At 45.8% G+C, this 24,173-nt stretch overlaps 2 protein-coding genes across 6 annotated transcripts in view; one reads left to right on the top strand and one right to left on the bottom strand.

Moving 5' to 3' along the window:
- LOC138960319 (centrosomal protein of 192 kDa-like) overlaps positions 1-19,614 on the bottom strand; it is a 70,015-nt gene extending 50,401 nt beyond the window's left edge. Inside the window, exons 1-10 of one of the 2 annotated variants that reach the window (XM_070332171.1) lie at positions 19,506-19,614; positions 18,421-18,601; positions 16,664-16,882; positions 16,003-16,070; positions 15,102-15,134; positions 11,344-11,964; positions 10,746-10,865; positions 9,196-9,305; positions 8,752-8,830; positions 6,436-6,610 (exon numbers count right to left, since the gene is read on the bottom strand). In XM_070332171.1, coding sequence (XP_070188272.1) covers positions 6,436-6,610; positions 8,752-8,830; positions 9,196-9,305; positions 10,746-10,865; positions 11,344-11,964; positions 15,102-15,134; positions 16,003-16,070; positions 16,664-16,882; positions 18,421-18,563 — 1,568 coding nt within the window. In that variant the 5' untranslated portion in view covers positions 18,564-18,601; positions 19,506-19,614. The remainder of the gene's footprint in view (positions 1-6,435; positions 6,611-8,751; positions 8,831-9,195; positions 9,306-10,745; positions 10,866-11,343; positions 11,965-15,101; positions 15,135-16,002; positions 16,071-16,663; positions 16,883-18,420; positions 18,602-19,505) is intronic. The other variant, XM_070332181.1, reaches the window with a different exon arrangement.
- Positions 19,615-19,709: 95 nt separating this feature from the next.
- The window catches only part of LOC138960284 (centrosomal protein of 89 kDa-like), a 37,512-nt gene continuing 33,048 nt past the window's right edge, over positions 19,710-24,173 (top strand). For 3 of the 4 annotated variants that reach the window (XM_070332131.1, XM_070332122.1, XM_070332114.1), the window contains exons 1-3: positions 20,127-20,204; positions 22,413-22,639; positions 23,396-23,520. In XM_070332131.1, coding sequence (XP_070188232.1) covers positions 20,163-20,204; positions 22,413-22,639; positions 23,396-23,520 — 394 coding nt within the window. In that variant the 5' untranslated portion in view covers positions 20,127-20,162. Of the gene's footprint in view, positions 19,843-20,126; positions 20,205-22,412; positions 22,640-23,395; positions 23,521-24,173 lie in introns of those variants that run through there. The other variant, XM_070332140.1, reaches the window with a different exon arrangement.

Below are 24,173 nucleotides of genomic sequence, written 5' to 3'. Positions count from 1 at the left end.
ATTCTAGAGGAAGGACAGGCTGTGTCCCCCCTTCATTGCGGCGGCTCCACTCGTAAGCATGCTTAATGAGCGCCGACACCCACCGGGCCAGAGTCGTCTTAGTGATATCCTTATGTCTCTCCGTATTGAGAGAAATAAACAAAAGCTTTTGAGCTGCGGATCTAAGAGACTGAGCACGAGCAAGGTAGATGTGAAGGGCTCTAACAGGGCAATTTACTAAGTCTGGGTCATTCGGAGCCAGAATAGTGGACAACGGCCTGACATGAACCAAAGGAGAAGCTCGCTCGGGAGCCTGGTTTTTCGCAAGAAACTCAGGCCGAAACCGCAAGGTAACGGACCCGTCTGATTCAAAGGAAATGTCGTCCGAATTACCGGAAAGAGCGTGGATCTCACTGCCCCTTCTTGCCGATGCTAGCAGCAAAAGGAAAAGGGACTTGCGTGTAAGATTCGCAAAACTGGCATCTCTGAGAGGTTCGAAATCCGCTGAACGCAGAAACTCCATGACCAATAAGAGATCCCACTTAGGAACGGGCGTACGGGACTTGACGTCAGAAAGGGAAGCGCCCTTGATGACTCCCGCGATCACGCCACTAACATCTATAGAGCGACCTATCTGGCGTAGGGTCGCCGAGATGGCCGATCTTCTTACTTTCAACGAGGCAGCGGAAGCTCCCTGAGAGGACATGAAAGCAAGATGGTTCGCCACGTGCATCGTGCGGGGCGCCGTAGCATCCAGCCGATGCTCGTGACACCAGGTAACCCAGGCCCTCCAATGTGACTCATAAACGGACGAGGTAGATGCTCTGTGCGAGCGTCCTACCAGGTCCATGGTCAGATCTGATGCCCCTTTGCGCCTCAGAGAAGACCGCACAACCTCCACGCGTGAAGATTCAGCATCTGAGGCTCTGCGTGGAGGCTGCCGGTGTGAGGCTGTACCAGTTCTCCTCGCGTGAGAGCGAGAGGAATGGGAGGGCCCTGGGCGAGTCTCAGCAGGTCCGGGAACCACGGCTGAGACGGCCAAAGAGGAGCGATCAGCAGGAGGGACGGGCCCTCCTGCTCCGCCTTCCTGAGAACTCGCGTGAGCAACTGGAATGGCGGGAACGCGTAAGCCTCCAGGCCGGACCAGGAAATGTCCATCGCGTTCGTCTCCCACGCCTCGGGATCCGGGAATGGTGAGACGAACACTGGTAGTCTCTTCGAGAACCTGGTGGCAAAAAGGTCCACCTGAGGTTTCTGCACAAGAGACCAGAGACGATCCAGCGCTCCGTGAGTGATGGTCCACTCTGTTTGAAGCACTCTGTCGGAGCGGCTGAGCGCGTCCGCCAGAGTGTTCAAGCTTCCGGGCAGGTACCTGGCCGAAAGCCTGATTTGATGCTCTGAACACCAAATCAGGATCTCGCAGGCCCTGGCCGAAAGCGACGGAGACCGCGACCCTCCCTGCTTGTTGATGTAAGCTGCCACTGTCGTGTTGTCTGTAAACAGACGAACATGCTTGGCCTGAAGGGAGGGCCGGAACTTGTCCAGAGCTAGAGCCACAGCTTCTAGCTCCAGCAAGTTGATGTGCTGCATCCTCTGATCTGCCGACCACAGACCTGACGCAGTCAGCTGGTCTGTGTGAGCCCCCCACCCCACCAAGGACGCGTCCGTGAACAGGTCCAAGTCTGGGGCAGGAAGGGCTATCGGCACGCCCCTGCACACCCACTCCGTGTCCAGCCACGGAAGGGTAGCGGATTGGAACCATCCCCGGAGAGGGATGAGGGCATTCCAATCCACCGTGGGAGAGTCCACGAACGGCTTCAGCGCCAGCTGAAAGGGACGTTTGTGGACCCTCCCCAAGGGGACCAGGAGAGCCATGGACTCCATCTGCCCTAAGATGGAGGCCAAAGTCCGCAGGGAGGCCCTCGGGAGAGGCAAAGTGGAGCGTATGCACGCCTGGAGCTTGTCCACCCTCTTCTGAGAGGGCTGAACAGTCCAAGCCACCGTGTCGAAAGACATTCCCAAGTAGGTGAACGTCTGACACGGCGTCAGCTCCGACTTTGATCGGTTGATCGAGAAGCCAAACAAGTTGGCCTCCCGAAGAACCGATTGGGTATCCTGCTCGCACCCCGCCTGACTCTGACTCAGGATGAGCCAATCGTCCAGGTAGGCACGTAGCCGGACACCCCGCGACCTCACCAGCGCGCAGACCTGTCTCACGACCATGGTGAAGACCCAAGGGGCGAGAGACAGGCCGAAAGGAAGGGCGCGAAACTGGTAAACCTGACTTGCCCACCGGAAACGAAGCCATTTCCGGTCGGCTGGATGCATAAGAATATGGAAGTATGCATCCGTCAGGTCGATGGAAGTCGCCCAATCTCCCGGGCGGAGAGAGTCCCTGACCGACGCTGGCGTCTCCATCTTGAACCTTATCTCCCTCAAAAAGGTATTGAGGAACGACAGGTCCAAGACAGGACGCCATGCCCCTGAGGCTTTGGGGACGGCGAAAAGCCGTCCGTAAAACCCAGGGGAACTGTGGTCGAGGACTTTCTCCACTGCGCCCTTCTGCACCAGGGAGTCTATTTCCGACCGAAGGACGGAAATGGCTTCCTGCGAGGAGGGAGGCCTGAACGCCGGCGGACGCCTGACCAGAGGTGCCTTGCCATCTTTCCAGAGAAGACGGAAGCCCGACCTCACGACCCCCACGATCCATTGACTCTGTACGGACACGAGCCAATGGGAAAGTGCCCTGGAAGGGCCCCCCGCCATCACCAGAGTGGAGGGCGGGGTGGGGGGGAGATCGGGAGCACTTCATTGGGGGTGAGGCTTGCTTCCAGAGCCGCCTCTCCCCCTGCCGGAAGACGGTCGTCTTCTCGAGCCCCGAGAAGAGGAACGTCCACGACCCTTGTCTGCCGGTTTGGGAGGGCCAGCAACCTTAGCCTGCTTAGGCTGAGAAGGCTGAGACTGCTTGGACTGCTTAAGGCTGTGCAGGGAAAAGTCAGAGAACTGCTGGTCCCTGTTAGCCTGAATTTCCTGTCTTCGGGCATCAAAAACGAGATGCCCAAAGAGGGAACCCTCCAAGACCGGTGAGGCACGCAAAGTGTCCTTGGTCGCCTGATCCGAAAACTGAGAGTGTGACAGGAAGAGATCCCGACGACACATAACAGAGTGCGCATAGTGCACCGCGGAAAGTCTCATCTGTTCTTCATTGACCCTCGCAAGAGCGGCCAACAAAGTGGAGACGTCATCCGCATCCTGATCCTCGCTGAGAGAGAACGGATTCAGTGAATCAGTGAGGGCACGAGAGAGAGCCCGAATGAGAGTCTCAGCAATGGAGGCAAGCTCCAGCTGCTGACGCCCTGCCTCTTCAGAAGCAATGAGAGTGTTCTCAGAAAAGAGCACGCCGTCATCCTTCTTGATAGGCTTGGCCAATAAGGCCAGCATCTCCGGAGGAACTGTCAAAGATGAACGCGGGAGAGCGAACGCATCCAACAAGTTCCTAGGAGACTTCTGCAAAACCAATCGCTTGTGAGACGACAGAGCGAATGCAGAAGCCTGAGAAGGCGAAGCCAACCACTGCTGAGCCAGCTCCGGAACTGAGCCGTGAGGCACGAGCAGCGGAACCGGAAGTGAAGGAATTCCGCTTCCGGAAGGAGATGGCTTGGCCAACACCTGAGAAAGCTGAAAAGCTATGGATGGAGACTCCAAAAACCGGAAGTATGAGTCATCCTCCTTCCCAGTGCGAAAGTCGGCCATCGCGGACGGTGCCGTCGAAGCGGCAGCCGAAGAGACCGAAGCCCCCTCCGCGAAATATCTCGAAGTGACCTCAGCAGCGGCCTCAAGGGCCACTTTGAGTCTCTCCGGATAACCAACACGTGCAGCCTCGCTGGCGACGGACTGAATATCCGAAACATCCGGCGAAGGACCGAAGTCCACGTTGCTGGTAGAAGGGCGGTGAACACCGTAACCGGAAACCGGAAACCCGTCCACTCCAATACCATCCGAACTCATGCCCTGACTAGGGAAAGAGTAAGAGGACGGCATGCCCGCAGCCGCCGGAACCGGAACCGCAGTCGAAGCAACAACCGAAGACGGCAGCGCTGACTGCCCCGGCCAGGGCTGAGACACCTGCCCAAAGGGCTGGTGATGCCCCCCCGCGACTGCCACCTGAGAGGAAGCGGAAGCGGAAGAAGCAGCAGATCCGGTCTGAGCCGGAAAAGTATCAGACGCGACCGCGAAAAGCGGAAGCGCAGACACTGTGGACGGCGGCCGGAAGGCCGAATGCCCAGAGGGCCACGTCCGGTCAACCCCGGAAACGACCCCAGCGGGTGCGTACATCGGGGGACCTACGCTTCCGGCGAGTGCCGGAAGCGCAGCAGACGGAACCGGCTGGTCGACTCCGGAAACGACCCCAGCGGGTGCGTACGTCGGAGGACCTACGCTTCCGGCGAGTGCCGGAAGCGTCGAAGCCTGAACCAAATGCCGCCATTGCTCATCGACACGATGGTCTTCCGTGAAGCCAAAGTGAGAACGAACAGGGGTTTGCGGGTCGTGAACCCGCCGAAAAGGGCTGCTTCCCAGCAGGGAGCGTCCAGCGGCCTCACGAGGGCCTACGGACCAGCCCAACTTACTTGCGTCGCCAACCACAGCGGTAGAAGGCACAGAAGCAACCGCCTCGGTCAAGGACAGCGTCACAGCCGGAAGCGGAAAAGAAGCCATCGACGGGACAACGGAAGTCGGCGGCTGAGAACGCACCAACTCCTCTCTCACCAGCGTGCGAAGCTCGGGAACCAGCGAAGAAAGCAACGATGAAACCAGCGACGTCGAATCTGCAAGCGGCAGAGAAGACGAGCGAGAAACACAGGTACGCGTAGGTTGATTAGACTGCCCCACAACCGGCTGGTCATTTGGGGCAGAAATAGGGACCGTCATAACAGTATTGTTAGCAGCGTCAGAAACCACAACCAAAATAGGCTTAGGGACAGAAGTGGAAGACTTGGGTTTAATTTTCCCTTTCACATCAGCCTTGCCGCGCTCGCGCTTTTTGTCTCCGTCAGACATGCTGACAACAAAATGGAGACACAAAATTCCAAAATGGCTACCACAAAATACGTGACCAACACGTGGCCGAAAATTTCAAGTAGCAACTGAAAATTACGTTCGATATAAGTAAAGGAACGAGCTCACCAACTACCAGTGCAGCGGGTGAAGAGACGGGTGTGGGTGCCGGTGGGTGTCTAAGCAAACACCAAACAGCGAACTTCCACTAGAGCCAAAAAATTCACGACCTGCTCCCTAGAAAGCTGAAGTGTCGAATGATAGGGGTCACGTGGTCAGTAGCAGTAGTGACGTAGTACGCAGGAGGGGAGGTAACTCCCTGGGTGCGTCGTCATTACCATAGCTACGTTTACACTTTTTTAGTTGGGGTTGCTCCCCTTAGACGGGTAGCCTTTTCAGACCTAGCACTTTAGACTGAGTCAACTGCTACATGTGATTCGGAGTAGGAATATGTAATTTAATGAGAGAAACAGAGACATAATAATACCCACAAATAACCAGCAGGCAAGCAGCTTAACACACACATACACATGCACACACACACAACCACAGCCTGCACACACACACACACACAGCCACAGTACACACAGCCACAGCACAGCCACAGTACACACAGCCACAGCACACACACACACAGCCACAGTACACACAGCCACAGTACACACAGCCACAGCACACACACACACACAGCCACAGTACACACAGCCACAGCACACACAGCCACAGCCACAGTACACACAGCCACAGCACACACACAGCCACAGTACACACAGCCACAGCACACACAGCCACAGCACACACACACACAGCCACAGCCTGCACACACACACACAGCCACAGTACACACAGCCACAGCCTGCACACACACACACAGCCACAGTACACACAGCCACAGCACACACAACCACAGTACACACAGCCACAGCACACACACACACACAGCCACAGTACACACAGCCACAGTACACACAGCCACAGCCTGCACACACACACACAGCCACAGTACACACAGCCACAGCACACACAGCCACAGTACACACAGCCACAGTACACACAGCCACAGCACACACACACACAGCCACAGCACACACACACACAGCCTGCACACACACACACAGCCACAGTACACACAGCCACAGCACACACAGCCACAGTACACACAGCCACAGTACACACAGCCACAGCACACACACACACAGCCACAGCACACACACACAACCACAGCCTGCACACACACACACAGCCACAGTACACACAGCCACAGCACACACAACCACAGCCACAGCACACACGCACAGATACACAAACACACACACAGATAAACAAACACACACACAGATACACAAACACACACACAGATAAACAAACACACACACAGATACACAAACACACAGGCCTTACCTATCTCCCCCACTGCTTCCATCTCCACCTCCACCCCCATCCCAGCGAACGGGAGAGTTCAACGTTCCCCCCTCTCCTGACCGTCGCGTTGCAAGAGAGAAATGCTGCTGTTGATTTCCCTTCTGCTGGCTGTCTTGCGTACTGCTAGCTGACTGCTTGTCATTCTCCAGGCCAACTTGGAAAAGAGAAGCATGTTTACATATCAATTTCAGGCCAATAAAATGTTACCAAATCTAATCTACAAACACATAAACAACAGTAACAACCACATACACACCTAGACACATTATCAATGAAACACACCCACCCACACACCCAAAATGCACCTTAAAATTATCACATGTTTCTATTAAAAAAAAATACCTAAGATTAACATATTTCTTGGCAATTTAAATGAAAACACGTCAAACTAAAATTCAGCCTCACAAGTGGTAAAAGAAAAAAACCAAAAAAAACATTAACATCATATTCTCGACGTGTACAGTGAAAACTGTCAAATACGGTCACTGGACTTAGCGGACACTCGCAGAATACGGACAGTCAGTCTCGGCACGGACTGCTTTACACTGTAAAACACCTGTACGTTACGGCCACCTCGGCATTACGGACGCGGACACGTATTTTGGGTCCATAATAAGTCATGTACCTGCTAAATACGGACATCCACAGCAAGCTGGGAAGTTCGATCGACGAAGAAGACGATAAATCGATCAGTTGATATTAGTCGGTATCTGAGCAGCTCTCGCGAGACACGCTATTTGTTATGCTTTGAACATCGCAAGAACTTCGAACCTTGGCTTGTGCAGCTCGCACGAGATCGTTGTACCGCATGCTTTGCTATGCTCTGAAGTTTGCGAGAGATTACGAGAGCTTGGAATACTGATAGAGTCTATTCTTGGTGAGTGTTTTAAGTCGACGCATTTGATTGGCTGCTAGAGTTCCAAGGCAGCCAATCCAACGCGTGGAACGTGTTCGGCGGAACGGAAGTGAAAGTGTATGAGTGAATGTATCTTCTCTTCGAAAGAGTGATTCGTGTTTAACAAGATGGCAGCAAGAAATTCAAATTCAAGAAAAGGAAGAAATGCGCTGACTTTAGAACAAAGGATAAATGTTGTCAAACAACTGGAAAGTGGGAAATCATGCCGAACGATTGCACAAGAGCTTGGGTGTGGGAGAACGCAGATTTCGAAAATCAGCGTCGATCGGGAAAAAATAATGAAGTTGTGGGAATCGGGAGACGGACGTGCTGACCAGAAATGGGTTTCGAAGAAGACAACCGAATACGAAGAGCTAAATGACGCCGTGTTCGAGTGGTTTTCAACCAAACGTGCGAATCACATTGCCATCAATGGTCCACTCAGACAACGCTGGACAAATTCTTTCAAAAGCTGATGAGTGCAGAATGAAGTGAATGTGAATGTGTTGTATGAATGAGATCCAGTAACTTTTTAACAATTTAAATTTATACAGTTGATATTAAATGTTTCTCTGTTTAATCTAAACAGCTTCTGTTTTTCTTATAAATGTACATGTACATGTGCAGTACTCTCTCTCTCTCTCTCTCAACTTGACTTTGTCGCGTTTACTTGCACCTGTCTAATAAGGACACCTGCAGAATAAGGACACTTTTGTCTGGTCCCAAGGGTGTCCTTATTTGACAGGTTTTACTGTACAAATTTCTCAGGGCAGTTGGTACAGTGGAACCCCTTTTTATGACCTCCAAAAATCTGAGAAAATCCCGTCTTAAAAAGGAGGGAGTCTTAAAATGGAGGTCAATTTACAGAGGCTATGAACAGAAAAAACTGCACATATAAGGTCTAAAACCGACGGGCGCAGTGGCGTGGTGGCAAGGCGTCGGCCTCCTAATCGGGAGGTCGTGAGTTCGAATCCCGGTCGCTGCCGCCTGGTGGGTTAAGAGTGGAGATTTTTCCGATCTCCCAGGTCAACTTATGTGCAGACCTGCTAGTGACTTAACCCCCTTCGTGTGTACACACAAGCACAAGACCAAGTGCGCACGGAAAAGATCCTGTAATCCATGTCAGAGTTCGGTGGGTTATAGAAACACGAAAATACCCAGCATGCCTCCCCCGAAATCGGCGTATGCTGCCTGAATGGCGGGGTAAAAACGGTCATACACGTAAAAACCCACTCGTGCTAAAAACATGAGTGAACGTGGGAGTTTCAGCCCATGAACGAAGAGGAAGGTCTAAAAAGGGAGTGAGTCTTTAATTGGGGGGTGGGTGTCTTAATAAGGGGGGTTTCACTGTAATGGGGTATGGTGATGTCAGATAGGAACGCCCGTCGGTGATGTCTTACCAGGCAGGGGCAAGTTGCCTCTGTCTGTATCCTCCTTGTCTGCCCCTTGTCCCCTCTCTCTGGTGGCAGTGGACATTGACTGCAACACACAGTGCCCTGGATTAATTACAGGCAACACCTCTATCACATTATCATGTCAATGATTGAGAAAACAAACGCTTGTTAACATCTCATTCTTTTTGGATTTGTGTTGTTGATTTTTAATGAGGGAGTGTGTGCACAAAGTCAGAACTTGACAAAAGTGACTGAAAATGAATCTCCATACTAGCAACTGTTTGCCAATACCCTTGTTTTTTTTAAATGACAGGGAGCTGTATATTCAATGTTTCTCCAGATTAACCAAGAATTCAAAAATTTGACAGTAATGTGATCGGGTCAACTTTAAAACCACTGAATATGCATTTATACTTAGCAGATGCATGCACAAAAACAAAGCATGGTTACCATTCTGGCAGCCTCCAGCTCATCCTCAGTGTCTATTTCGTTTTCACTGCCGTCAGCACTCATGAACTGTCGTCGCAACTTGGTCAGCAGATGTTCCCCCTCTGCAGCACCTACAGGGAAACATAACGTTACCTGGTAAAATCACATTATATTTTCAATCATATTGATTGCACATTCCACGATGAAACTTACCAGCATCTGGCTCATCAAGCACTTTAGGCATGCGTTCATGTGAGATATCAAACCTGCCTGAAATGTTTCCGGAACCACCCGAACTTCCTTACTTCAGACCTTTCTTTTTATATTTAGTCAAGTTTTGACTAAATATTTTAACATCGAGGGGGAATCGAAACGAGGGTCGTGGTGTATGTGCGTGTGTTTGTCTGTCTGTCTGTGTGTGTGTGTAGAGCGATTCAGAGAAAACTACTGGACCGATCTTCATGAAACTTGACATGAGAGATCCTCAGTATGGTATCTCCAGACGTTTTTTTCATTTTTTTGATAAATGTCTTTGATGACGTCATATCCGGCTTTTCGTGAAAGTTGAGGCGGCACCGTCACGCTCTCATTTTTCAACCAAATTGGTTGAAATTTTGGTCAAGTAATCTTCGACGAAGCCCGGACTTTGGTATTGCATTTCAGCTTGGAGGCTTAAAAATTAATTAATGAGTTTGCTCATTAAAGTTGTCATTAAAATAGATTTTTTTGCAAACAGATTTAAAATTTACGTTTTGCACGTGGAAGGTGAGCGATTTCCTTCTCGCAGGGATTGACGAAGCTGTACTGTCTTGGTGAAAAAATACAGTGCGTTCAGTTTCCTCCCGTGAGTTCGACAGCTTGACTAAATGTAGTAATTTCGCCTTACGCGACTTGTTGGTTACTGCCTTCTGAAATGCTTGGAACTGTTGGAGTTCTGGGCCGAGGTGACGAGAAAAATACCACCTCAACGGGAGCCAGCAGCAGAGCCGGTTGAAATCACACAGACACCTCAGTTTCAACCAATTCAACCCACGGCTGGCTGCTGTCGGGGTGGTAACTTTCTCCTGCACATCAGCCCAGCCTTCAGGCATTAGGCCAACCAAAAAAAATAGGTGTGGTTAAGGTAACATAGCCAAAAAAATAGGGTAGGAAGGTAGGCAATCACTTTTCTTTTTTTAAACTTTTTTTTCTAATGTGTACAAATTAAACCTACTTGACAGGGAAATAAGTGTGCGACTCAAGCGCTTTGGCTTTCATTGCGTTTTCTGCACTCGTTTTCTTGTGTTTTTTTTTTAGACAAATGTAATAAAAAGTTATAGGGTCGGCCCCCTAAAATAGGGTAGGTCGGGTTACCATAACCACACCTATTTTTTTTGTAGGCCTTACCACACACACATATATGTAGCTTCACTGTCTCACATTCCCTTCACAATACAAGTCTCTTTATCCGACTCTCCCTCTGGTCTTTATTCCTTGGTTTGTGGCTGTTTTGGCTGTACATTCTCAAAAATCAATCAATCGATTCTGCCTTTCTCTGACCTAGTCTATTTTTCTTTCTTTATTTTACTAACCTCTCTGCTGATTGGTGGAAGCCATGCTGCTCCGGTTGGTGGCTACCTCTGCATCCTGTCCATCACCGGAGAAGGTCATGGGCGTCTTGCGGAAGTACAGGGAGTCCAGGCCACCAAAGTCTGTAAGAGTTTTATCTAATTCATCAGATTAGACCTTTTTCTCTCTCGCTTTTTTAACATTTTTCTTTTTACCTCAATGCAGTTAATATTATTGTTGTTTAAGTTTTTTTCTTTACAAGCCTTTCCCCCCAGGTGTAAACTATCTCACAAGAAGACTGATATTTCTATTTCTAATATTGTGTTCAATTCATGTGTATTCTATTCATGTTGAACTGATCCCAGGATCAATTTCAGCAAACACTAACAGAGCACTCACCACAAACTCCAAGGTTTGACAGACAAAATCTGAAGCTGAGAACAAAAGCGACATCTTCATAACTTTGAAAAATTGAAAACCATTCTAATTGAACCACTGCTGCATTTGACAGTTAGCTGTCACTATGTCCTTAAAACACAGACAAACAAAAACAACAACATACAACATATAAACAAGAAAAATAAACAAAAACAAACAAATAAACATTGTTTCCAATCTTACCATTGCTAGAGTTACCTCCCTGGTTGGTCCCAGTATCCTCCCCTTCTGATTCCTGCCCCTCCCCCAGTCGGCTTTCCGCTTCAGCCAACTCTGCTTGTATGGTCTTCTCCTGCGCTTCTGAAGCTCCATTATTCCCCTCCTCCTCCCCTCTCTCCACCCGCTCTCTCATAGGCAGGCCAAGCATAGGCTCGTCAAAGTCGAAGTCTTCGTCACCGCTCTCTCGACCTTCCTCAAGGTCGCTGAAGTCGATGTCCAACTGCTCCAAGTCTTCGTCGCCAAACTCCACATTGTGGACGCTCTGATCCTGTTCCTCTCCCTCTTGGACATCGCCCAGGAGATGCCCGGCGAAGAGATGCAGCGGCCCCCGTGCGGCTGGTCGCAATAGCTCTCTGCTGCCATCCAATGGTTGTGGCCGTTTCTTGACGGTGTCCAAGAGGTTCCGCCCCATTGGCATGTCTTTGGAGTCCTGCTTGGAGTCCTGTTTGGAGTTGTCTGACCAGTCGTTGGAGTCTGCCGTTCTCTCCTTTGAGACGGAGTGGGAGGAGTCAGTTTCTCCATGCGGCCGCCTTCTTGGTGGGTCCGCTTTGGGTGTGGCAAGGGGGAGCACACTTCGTGACAGCTCTGAGAGTAAACAGGGCAGAGTCATTGACTCTCTTGTGTTCAACTCATCATAAAAATCAAAAAATGATAAAACAGACTGAGAAAGTTGCAAATATGAAACCAACTATTTACTACAGGAATGCCACAAAGGAGGTGCGTGTGGGTAAGCAAGGGCAGGTACTGGGGATCCCCTCTTTTACGACCCCCCCCCCCCCCCCCCTAATTAAAGACTTCCTCCCTCTACAGACCCTGTTTTCTCAGACTTTCTGTTGATAACCTCTACATTTATCCCCCTGTCAAAGACTGCCCGCTTTGTAAGACCTCCTTTTTCTCAGACTTTTAGCAGTCTTAAAAGGCGCATTCCCCTGTACATGTTTTTGTGTATATCAGCTGAAGATACATTCATCTTTACCCTTTTCTTTTTAACTTTCCTTTCACAATTTATATTTTAAAGAGTAACTAAACATCAACTACTTCCACTCATTCAGAAACCTCAAATGATGTCTGCACACAGTGTAGCCGGCAGCCCTGGGAACCTCTGTTTTGCACTTGGAGTATTCTCAAGTTAACTTGGTGTATTTTCAGAAAAATGAGTGTGCAGTAAAACCTGTCTCTAACGGACACCCTTGGGGAATGGTAATAGTGTCCCTATTAGACAGGTGTCCCTTCTTCACAGGTGGAGGGGCCGGGGCAATATTTTACAAAGAGCACGTAAAATGAACAAGACACTTTTTCAGTGTCAGTCCTGTAGTATGTATTTATTGGATTGAACATGAGACTCACTGAAAATGTGAGTAAACAAATGATACATGTAGCAAACAACAACAACAACATCCCCCCCCCCCCCCCCCACCTACCCCGTTCCCTACACACACTGTGCATTCAAACTTACGCAAGTCGGACGTCACAAAGCTAAAAATAGCTGACTCTTCATCAGTCATTCAACGGGAAATTCCGCAGTGTGTCTCGACCAAATTGGGTCAGCTCTTGTTTCATTCAGTTTTTCTAGTCTCAGCATAAATGCATGGAACAGAAATTTAGCTGTGTTAACTATTGTTTTTTTCGAACGATTGCTTACAAAGAGAGAGAGAGATCGAGAGAGAGATTAGTAGGAGGGGAGAAGGGGGGAGTGGTAAATGATAAATGGTTGCCGTACCACTCCCATACCACGTTGTTCAGGTCTTCATATTACGTTTTCCGACGTTTCACAGTGAGTGAGCGAAAGTGGGTCTCCATCTAAACAAGCCACTGATTGGTCAGAAAAGGGACAGGACAACCAATCAACAACCATTTGTGCTACGGCTACGGCTGCCGAGCACTGACTGCATAACAGTCGAGTTTTCGAAGTTGCGTTTTTATGTACGTTGTGTCCGTTTGTGACAGTGTTTACACTTCCTACGGTCCGAAAAATCGTGTCCGCGTCCGTAAGTGGCAGGTGTCCGCCCGTTAAAGGTTAGTTATTGTTGAAATCGTGTTCGTGCCATGATAAACTGTCCGTATGTAGCAGGTGGCCGTTACAACAAGGGTCCGCTAGACTCAGGTTTTACTGTACTCCACATGCACACAGCATTTGAACATCCATGATTCAAACATGTTTCAAACGCGTCCGTCGCACCGTTAATTTAATTTACAAATACGTTTAAAACAAATGCTTCTTTCAATGTTTTTTTTATCATGTACATGTATCAAAATACTGGATTGGCTTCGGGATGAGCTTGCGAAAAAGTAGTGTAGGAATTGTTCTCGTCGTATTTTCTTTCACTGACCGTACTGCTCGTATTTTAGATAATCCTGCGTACAAAATACGGCGAATTCGTATGGGTTCCCAGGTCTGAGCCGGGCTAGATGCAATCCTACAGTAAACAGTGGTATCAACTGTTAGTGCATGCTTGACTGGGAATGTCAGTAACAGAGGGAATTATCACACCTACCTTGGCAATCAAGCAACCCTACAAAAGTGACTGATTTGACTGGACAGCCGTTGTGATTTTTCAGTACATTTGCAGCTGGTGATACGTTTTCATTTTTTTAAACTTTATTTCAACTGATTATTTCCGAAACAGCAAGAATGCAAGATTTGGAGATTTTGACTAAAACATGGAAAGTCTGGTCCACAGGAAAAGACATGTATTTGCCAAGTTTACTGATGAATTGACTAGTATCACTGTATGCATAGAAAATCTATGACAATTCCTAACTCTTCCAGGGCAATGAAGTTTGTGTCAATAAAGACAATACGTTTTAACTGCGGCAAGAACTTCAAAAGTGGTCCCTGCTACTTCAGGAAAAACATGCTCTAATGACGAGCAAAACTCCTAAATGATACCTCGCCGACATCTTGCAAGAGAGTTTTATCGCCGATTTTGAGATAAGGCCTAAAAAAAAATAGGTGTGGTTACGGTAACCCGACCTACCCTATTTTTAGGGGCCGATCCTATAACTTTTTATTACATTTGTCAAAAAAAATAATTAAAAAAAAAAAAAAACGAGTGCAAAAAACGCAATGAAAGCGAAAGCGCCCGAGTCGCACACTTATTTCCCTGTCAAGTAGGTTTAATTTGTACACATTAGAAAAAAAAGTTTAAAAAAAAAAAAAGTGATTGCCTACCTACCCTATTTTTTTTTGGCTATGTTACCGTAACCACACCTATTTATTTTTTTTTTGGCCTAAGTTCATTATTTGTATCAAGTGTTTGTCTGTGTGTCGACTTCAAAGATCACTGGGTCGCCGTACTGTAAATGTAACGTTTTGTTTTGTCAATAATCAAACGTTCCAATAACCTACAATTCTTGTTTTTTTCGTTCCAACGAACAGCAACCAAACTAAATTGTAAACTTTATGTCAAGACAGAAAGGAGACTGCGTATCAGTGGAATACAGAAAATACCTGCAGACTCGACATGAACAAAAGTCAATCAATAACATGTGGTTAGTTAAAGGTGGCGGGAAATAAACATGTAACATCAATCATAACTTCAAATTAAACAGATGTGAACTAACTGTTAGATGTGGGTATAAAAGCATTCCAACATTTCAAGATGCATGCATGAAACCAAAAGACAGTGATCAACTAAAGAAAACAAGAAACAATGATGGTTTGGTAGGAACTGCAACAAAAGTAACACAGGAAAATCCAGTCTGCAAAATGTGCAGCTTACCCTGTTTTGGAATAGGCTCTAGAAGATCTTCGTCTGTTTAAATGAATTAAGATCAATGTAATCAGAAACAAACTTCTGTGCAGAATATTAATTTTGATTGCACAGTCTATTTACATTTATTTCACAGCCTTTTGGGAGGCTTTTCACATCAAAATTGCAATTATTGACAGTCTTGAGCAAGCACAGATTGACCAACAATCTGCTGCTAAATTTTAGAAACATATCTGCTGCCTAAATGGTGAGGTATGTACGTGGGAGTTATTGCCCATGAGCGCAGAAGGAGAATAAACATATATCCGAGGTGGAATAATTTGCTAATATTTGCCAAATGCCAAAAATTGCAACAGGATCATCACATTTTTCCATTAAATAATTCCATTTCACACATCAGAGGTAGGAATCTATCAAAGAAAAAGAAAAAAAATCTGTATCCGTTCAGGACTGGCCAATGTTTTGTACAGAAAGCTTTACCTAACAAAAAGCCAAATACAAATCAGTCTGAGATGTTCATCATGCAATGCAGTTCAGATTTCACAAATGCACAGAGGGATTCCTTCAAGAAGAGAGATTGCCTTAGCGGAAAAGTATAAGAGAAGTTGCTCTCATTTGAGATAATAGGATCAATGAAGATGTCACAAATAGGCGCTTAGAACTATTTTAGGATTTGCGCCATATAAATACCCTTATTATTATTAAAACTGAATGCCAAAAAACAGGATCATCAGCCAAAAAACAGGATCATCATTTAGGGTGCCTGAAAGAGACAAGATGTGTTATTTCTGGCCCCCTGTACAGTATCCTTTTGTCTATGACAACCTATTCTGAGTTGAAGTATTTGATAACTGAACCGCACCAGCACAAGTAAGCTACAGATTATGAATACAAGTATCAATCTACTTACCACTCAGCAAATCCGAAGGAATGAGTCCCATGGAAGACCTCGAGCTCACATCAGACATTGGATCGCTTCTGCAGATAAAGCATAACAATAGCAAATGTCAGCACAACATCAATAAATACATGTACAACTTTGAAAAAGCTACAACAAGCACAAAAAGTCAAGTGCCATAAAACAAATATTTATCATACTTCAACCCAAGCAGTAATATCCATACAACATGCTGCTTGCAAATGTCCCATAAACTGAAGAAGCCAGTTACATGCTTTTTTCTAACAATCTACACCACTCATTTTCTCTCAAACAACATTTTTCCTACGATAGTCATACATGTATGCGGCCCTATGCTCCACAGGGAGTCTACAGGAATAAGTCAAAGTCAAGTCATACATGTATGTGAAATGATGGGTACTGAACAAAGCACCCTCCATTTCCCTTTATCAAAAGAAAAAAAATTCAGCAAACATAGTTGCACTCTCTTTCCAGTTTGATGCACATATTTTCTGAACACACTACAAACAATGTTGTACTCTTTCCAGTTTGATACACATATTGTCTGAACACACTACAAACATATGTGCAATGCCACCATGTTTCACCGTACAGCTCAGATAGTGCCACTTGAAGTTAGCTACATAACGTACAACATTTGACCTGCTCTTACCTGTTCTCTTGATCCCCACTGTCCAGCTCTGTCGCACCTGAGAAGTGAATAAGGTCTGGAGCTGATTCACCCATCGGTGCTCGTTCATGCCGTGAATAGTCAGTAGTGAAGTTCATCTGCTTGAGCTGATTGGTCAAGTCCATTGCAGAAACAGACTGCATTGAAAGCCGAGATATGTCATCCAGGAAAGAGCCTTTGGAGTCGACAGGCACCCATCCTCTGTTTTTCCAAAAGAAAATAAAACATGAACTGTTGTTACAAACTTACATGGTGCTGCTGACAGGCACAAATATAATGCAGCACTACCACTCCTTCATAAATTCTTCCTCTGTACTGCAATTCTGCATCCTTTTAAGGTAGCTGATAGTGATAGCGTTATATTAATGTTGGTTATACACATTTTTTTTCTGGATGCTCTGTTCAACACAGCTACAGTCGAACTCGCTTAAGACGAATCACTGGGGATCGGAAAAAAAGTTCGTCTTAACCAAAATTCGTATTAAGAAAATTGATTGGTTTTTTTTTTTTTTTTTTAAAGTCTTGTACATTTTATGGTGTTTCAATTTGTTTCTTTCGCAACTTTCATGCTGCTTCACGTTTAGACAATAAAGTGACATATTCAGTTACATGTTCATGTGTATCTCATGTTGAGTGATGATTGTTGAGTTTGAGTGAGAGTGAGCACACAGATGTGTCATCCAGTTGTTACGTTTTTGGTCACACACACACGCACACACTGTCCACATTCGCGGTGTTCCTATCATTTGTCCGGAATCACTTACCTTGGCGACGGGTAGCAAACCTTGGCCAATTTAGTTTTGTTGTTGTTGTTGCAACATGATGTTCAAATCCAAATCGAAAGCACTGACTGACTGATAAACTATCGCGAACCGGCGAACGCAAACGTTGAGAGTGTGGTTTCCCTTATCCAAGGGAAACCACTCTGGCATCTATATTTTTTGGCAATGGCTTCCGTTCAAAACATTGATGTTTCGTTTTTGGTATTCGCGGAGGAAATAAACGTCAGTCAGTCATTCATGTTCAGTGTCTGAGCTATCAATCACTTTGATTCTAAATTTGAAATTGTTTTGTGAGTACAGTGTAATCATCGGTTGAGCAATGGTTCAAGCAGTCGACGCAAGGGAAGACTTTGACACATGTATTCAAACTTCTCAAATTCCCATGATATGTCGATCTCGGGACGAGTTTAAAGATTTCGTCATAAGCGTGAGTAAATTACAGACATTATGCATGCTTGGGAATCCAAAAAGTGCTCGTTATAAGCATAAATTCGTTACAAAGAATTCGTTTTAAGCATTTTTTTTAAGCATGAAGAAAGAGGTATTCAGTTGGGAACTTAAAACTAATACGTTATAAGTCAAAATTCGTAACTAGCGTGTTCGTTTTAAGTGGGTTCGACTGTATATATATTGTGATTCATTCTTCTCACATCTCTAGCCAAAATCCAGACAAAACAATCATTATCTCCCCAAGCATAGGATCAGAAGGAATTAATCAACTTCAGATTTCTGTGGCTATTGTTTTTCACTGCAGAATTGTAAAATTAGAGGAGAAAGTTACACAGATTTTTTTGTCACTCAGCAGCAGTCTAAAAACTAACTTAAGTAATGCTCCTGATTATTCCACCTTCAGTGTCACCATTCACATTTTTTTTTAAAAGCATTCATGTCTCTTCTGACTTGGGAGCTAAAAGTTAAATTTATCACAAATCAGAAATTAAAAACATATAGCCCAACCTGTCTGTTTGCCTGCCTACGGTGGAGGCAGCCACTGGAGCAGGAGTACAGAACAAAGTCCTGTTGTCTACACTTTGCTCCAAGCCATCTGCTGCCATTGTGACATCTCGGCTGGAGTCAAATGGTGACGATTTCTTGTCCATGACTGCTTGTAGCTGTCCTCAGACCCTGGCTCACAGATCTGGAGACATGCATGGAATCACAGCGTGAAATTATCATTCAAAACTACATGTACCATTAACTTGATTAAGAAAGAAAGAGATACAGATTATGGACATAAGAACTTGAAGTTGAAGATTGAAAAATGCATCAAAAAGCCCTAACTCAGACGAGTGTTTCTTAAAGGTGAGGCATGCTTGCTGCTAGTCGCTCGCGGAGCTAGGAAGCGAGTGCATATGAAACGGTTTGATGGCTAGCTGCGCAAGTATGAACACTATTGGTTGATACTGATAGTTAATACCGACAAGGTCGTCTGAACTGGTTGGTAAACAGCCACGGACAGCCAATTGGATTGGCAGCTGTGCAGCCACCATTCTTTTGCCTGTAGCGAGCATCTCCAAGGCATGGTCACCTTCGCTTGCCAAATCCTACCGTTCCTCGTGGCGAGAATTGCCCAAGAAATGATACTTCCTCGCCAATTCTCGTGTTAAACAAATGGGGGACTGAGCAGCTTTCGTCATTAAAACATTCTTTAAGCTACACTGCATTTGCATCTTCTGGTGCTGCTGAGTAAATCTGTTAGAAAAAATAAAAATAAAAATAAAAATCGAGAGAAAGAGAGACTGGCGGGAGTCTTGGTCAGGTTCTCACGAATATCCTCTTCTTGTCTTGACTTTTTCTTCTCATTCTGAAATATCGCCTTGCTTAGCTAAAGAAGACCTTGAATTAGGAAATCTGTCCTGTTTTCTACTGTGTTTGTTGATGTTCTCATGCTAGTGCATTTTCACTTTTCAGTGCAGTGTTCGAGTGATTTACTGTTCCAAAGCTGTCAATCTGGTTAACAAACCATGGCCTCGTGACAAACTACCATCAGTCTCAACAGACCGCACGTAACAACAGTTATTTGCTTTCAAAAAGCTACTTACTGATTTGTCCAGCAACGCAATATTCAATCAAATACTAAGTTTTTTCCCCACGATGCATGATTTGAAAGTCCGCCTCATTCTTTTGATGCACAAATCCGAACAAGTCAAGTAAAGGAGCGTTTGATTGGCCAGACAAATTTCACATGTCAAGATGCGCAACTCTTATTAATCTTTCTTTGAATGGAATAGTTGCGTCCCTTGGAATGTTCTTTCAACCAGAAACTTTGTTTGGACTTTTGCCAGTCTAATCTTTTGATCTTGGAGTTCGGCTGTGACCGTGGAATGTACTATGTCTTGGTGGCAATGGCTTTAACGCACTGGCCATAGTTTTCGGCCTGTAAGTATGCTTTTTGGACAAGTTTAACAGACTTGTGGGATTAAATCAAGCCTACTGTCCTACCAAGTTAAAATGTGCTTTCATATGCAGTAGAATGACACTAAAAGCAAAGCAATATTTCAAATAGACACGGAGAAGTTTCCTTTCGTTTATAGGTGAGTTCCGACAATTCTTGTTTCAACTTTTAATATTTTTTCCGAGATTTGAATTAGGCATAAAGACAAGAGGATGACACCATGGTTTGAAGCAGACGATGCATTCCGTGTCCATGTGCGCATGCGTATTTAACATGTAGTGATAGTATTGAAAGCACACGACAAATGGTTCTGAAAAAAGGAAGAAAGAAGACTGGTGCAGCCTTGGTAAGTCAGCTTAGAAGATGTTCAGACATTGTTGCTAACAATAAGGGCATGTTTACGACAGACTGCATTGTTTTGTGTTTACTCGGGACGTCTACAAGTTCGCCTGCTTCAGAAAGTGGAGCATGTCAAAACGCGTCGTTGGTTTTTCCGCTTTGTGTTCCATTTTAACCAGTCTGAAACCCCCTCCCTCTCAGTTACTAGCAAAACAATTTCTCCAATGCTTTAGCCTTGCGTAATCAATATCAAATCAGTCAAAAGCTGCCGATAGCATCATAGATTACAAGCCATGGACAAAAGATCGATAAATGTTAGCTTTCTTAGCGACAGTAAAGGGAGGTAACGCTGGAAGCTCAAGTAGCAAACAAGCTCTGCAGGTGAGCCTGTAAATTATTGAGCAATCTCCATCTGTAGCCTCACGCAAGATCCACGTTGGTTTCTGTGTTGAAAATATTTTACCTGGCATTGATAGCATCAGTACAAATGATTGCTTGCTTTTTTGGGCTGAGAGTAGTCGGGAACTGGAACAGCTTACCAGAGTATGTAGTCAACGCCCCGTCCGTGAACAGTTTCAAAGGAAGGCTTGATGGAAACCTGAGAGAGCACCAATATAGCATTGAATTCCCGCTGACTACCTCCAGTCAAGACACCCAAGAAGTGGGTGGAATGAATACCCAAGAGCTGCGACACAAAGACCCACTATAGGCCCTTGGCCTCGGATGGAAAAACAAGTGTATCCAAGTGTATCCAAGTGTTGATGCCATGATTGATTTGCTGCTTTACGGTATAACCTCTATATATATCAGAAGGAGTTTATGTTGACCAAAAGCTTGGCGCGAAATTGAGCGGTATCGTACTTTCCTACAGGGAATCCACCTGGGTGTATTTCCTGTATACACGGAAAACGCCCACAGGGAATCAGGGTTCCACACAACCCCAAAAGTCAAGGGTATTCATTTCAGGAAAAAAGTAAAGGGTTTTTATACCCCTTCCAGATTTTTCACAGGGAATGAGTGACAATCCATGAAATGTCATTTTTTCCCATATGATTGCCTGTCTGGTAGTTATTCACCTTTGCCATTTTGAGGATAGGCTAAAGCGAACAGTGCCATCGAGATGATCAGTTTAAAGATATCGCGCAGTTTGAGGACAAGGGAGGCAACCTCTGCTTCATGGCGTGTCAGTGTCGACAGAGGAGTGGCACGAACACTGCGTGTACTTTAGTGGTCTCAGTAGAGCAGGCGGCCTGCATGCTGTTGCTTGTAAACTAGCAAACGCTATACCCTTCAGGGGCGGATTAGGGGGGTGGTTACAGGGGTTCCGAAACCCCCCCTCCCCCCGGCTGTTAAAAAAATAAAAAATAAAAAGTTTGTGAATGTTGTTGTTTCTGTCTGTAAAGCTGGGGGAAGTGTTAATTGTTTAATCAGTATCATTTTTGTACAGTTTTAACCGCCACTCCTATGCGACCTGTCTTTCTTCTAACCATACTAAAATTAGGATGTCGGGAGCGTGTGTGTGTGTAGAGCGATTCAGACCAAACTACTGGACCGATCTTTATGAAATTTGACATGAGAGTTCCTGGGAATGATATCCCCACAGCTTGACTAAATGTAGTAATTTCGCCTTACGCGACTTGTTTAACTCTTTGGAAGAAAACAGTTATGTATAGTCTATACCTCTTCAGAGAGCATCTCGTACGTGATTTGGAGGGTCAAAGGGTATTATACCCTTAATTCTACGTGATGTGGAACCCTGGGGAATACACCGACTTTTGGTTGACATAGACCCCTTCAGCTTAACTATAACTAAGAACATCTTCAGTGCTTTTGGTATTGCCAGTCTATTCTTGGCTGATGTAGGTCGGAGAATATGTTGGATATGGCGTTTATATTTGAAGGAAATTTGGATGATGGATTTGAAGTTCAAGACAACCTGTTGGATATGTCAACCTGAAATAATTAAACAGTAGATTAGCTGGGTGGTTATACTTTTATGCATGCTGCTTCACTTAGGTGCGTTTCTCTTGCATTGGTCTACTTTGCATGCCTGAAAAAATAATTTAATTTTTTTTCAATATGATTTTACAATAAAATGTAAAATGCTGATGTCTTGCATCTTAATTCAGCTCATAGTAGATATTGATGCCAAAAAGACGCACTATAGTCATTCAATGGTTCGGCCTATCCTAACAAATTAAGCACTTTTTTTAAGGAGCTGATTGGCCCAGCACTCATTCCAGCGGTGGCCTTGACTGCAGTGCCTAGGATCCCACCTCCGCAGCCACCAACAGGAACGCCCATAGGCTTGGCCAGTGCGGTGTTCAGTGCCTCTTTCCCTGGTCGCGCCATGGGGGAGGCATCGCGGAGCGGGGAAGATGGAGGGGCGCTCAGTGACCCGGAAAGTAGTCTATATGACTACCAGCAGATGGAGGAAGCTGGGTACGTGTCTGTAATGATATGTATAGTATGACACTCACACACATTGACAACACTGTGAAGGCGTGTATAGTACTGGGTCCTGATTTCGCCTATTATGGTCCGCTGGACCCAAAAAGCAACAGCTAACTAACTAACTAACTAACTAAGTGTAAAATACTGATTACACTGTATTGTAGATTAGACTAAAAGGTATGGTTGAATACAAAAGCTGTCAAGCACAAAGTAGAGAGTTCTGGTAGTTTTAGACTTGCAGATACTGTGGAAGCTGAATGCAGACTGCCACAGAGGCAGAGCTAAGCTGAGGCTGGCTGTGTGGCCAGGCTATAAGGATATTCATGACCAGTGAGCAAATATCACTACAGTGTCGCCTTGATGTTTGTCAGTTTCTTGTCTAGGTTGCATGTCTGTGTATTTATAGGAAGGGGGAGAGGAGAGGGGGGGGGGCAGTATTTGCAAGTGGAAATGTCCTGTGGGAATGTGCACACGCACACATATAATGCGTTTCACATACTGGTGAAATCAACACCATCAGTTGTTTGGGATGTCTCTTTGTACAGTGGATACAACCAATATGCGGCAAATAATTGTTTATGTTTGCGAATTTATTATCATCGTTGGTTTGTGTGTGTGTGTGTGCATTTGCTTATTTGGTAATGCTGCCCATTTCTGTGTGTTTAGTTAGCATGTGCGTTTGAGTGCCAGCCCTGGTTCATTAAAGTTGTCTGAAAATAATGACCATTTTGTGTTGTTGTGCAGTTACACTACTGTTGGATTTGGGACCTGGCCTAATCAGAACAGGAAAAGTTACTCTGACAGAAACAGAGTGCCAACCCCTCCATTCGTCAGGAAAGCTGGCACTGTCGGGGTTGTTTCTCAGTCAGGTAACAATGTCAGGCATGGGAATTGTTCGCCGAAAGGCAAATTTCCGCCAATTTTTTTGTTTTGTTCCGCCAAAAAAGGAAAAGTGTCCGCCGAAAAAATAAATGGGGGAGGCAAAAATGGTTCTAAAAACTGAATTTAATGGCAAACTTGGAGCTCAGATGACACCAAATTGCACCATTTGGGTTCTTAAGAGAAAAACAATTCCGGGAGGGGGGGGGGGGGGGGCATGCCCCCAAACCCCCCTGGCAGGGCTAGGCGCTTTGCGTCGTCGACTTTGCTATTACTTACACATTTTTAGCCTTTTTTACTTTTTTCAATTCCCATGCCTGCAATGTATATCAATGTTTATCTTCCAACCTCTCTCTCCCTCTCCTTCTCTCTCTCTCTCTCTCTCTCTCTCTCTCTCTCTCTCTCTCTCTCTCTCTCTCTCTCTCCTTCTCTCTCTCTCTTTCTCTCTCTCTCTCTCCCTCTCTCTCTCTCTCTCTCTCTCTCTCTCTCTCTCTCTCTCTCTCTATCTCTCTCTCTCTGTCTCTCCCTCTCTCTCTCTCTCTCTCATATACATATACAGTAGTATGTGTACCTGCGATTTGAGGACACCCTTATAACCAAACCAAAGTGTCCCTACATAGCAGGTGGCCCGTCATGATAGGTA

The sequence above is a fragment of the Littorina saxatilis genome, linkage group LG1, assembly GCF_037325665.1.
Source record: "Littorina saxatilis isolate snail1 linkage group LG1, US_GU_Lsax_2.0, whole genome shotgun sequence".
In the NCBI taxonomy this organism is placed as follows: Eukaryota; Metazoa; Mollusca; class Gastropoda; order Littorinimorpha; family Littorinidae; genus Littorina; species Littorina saxatilis.
Note: the sequence above shows the minus strand (reverse complement) of the source record. Positions and strands in the feature narration are given on the sequence as shown.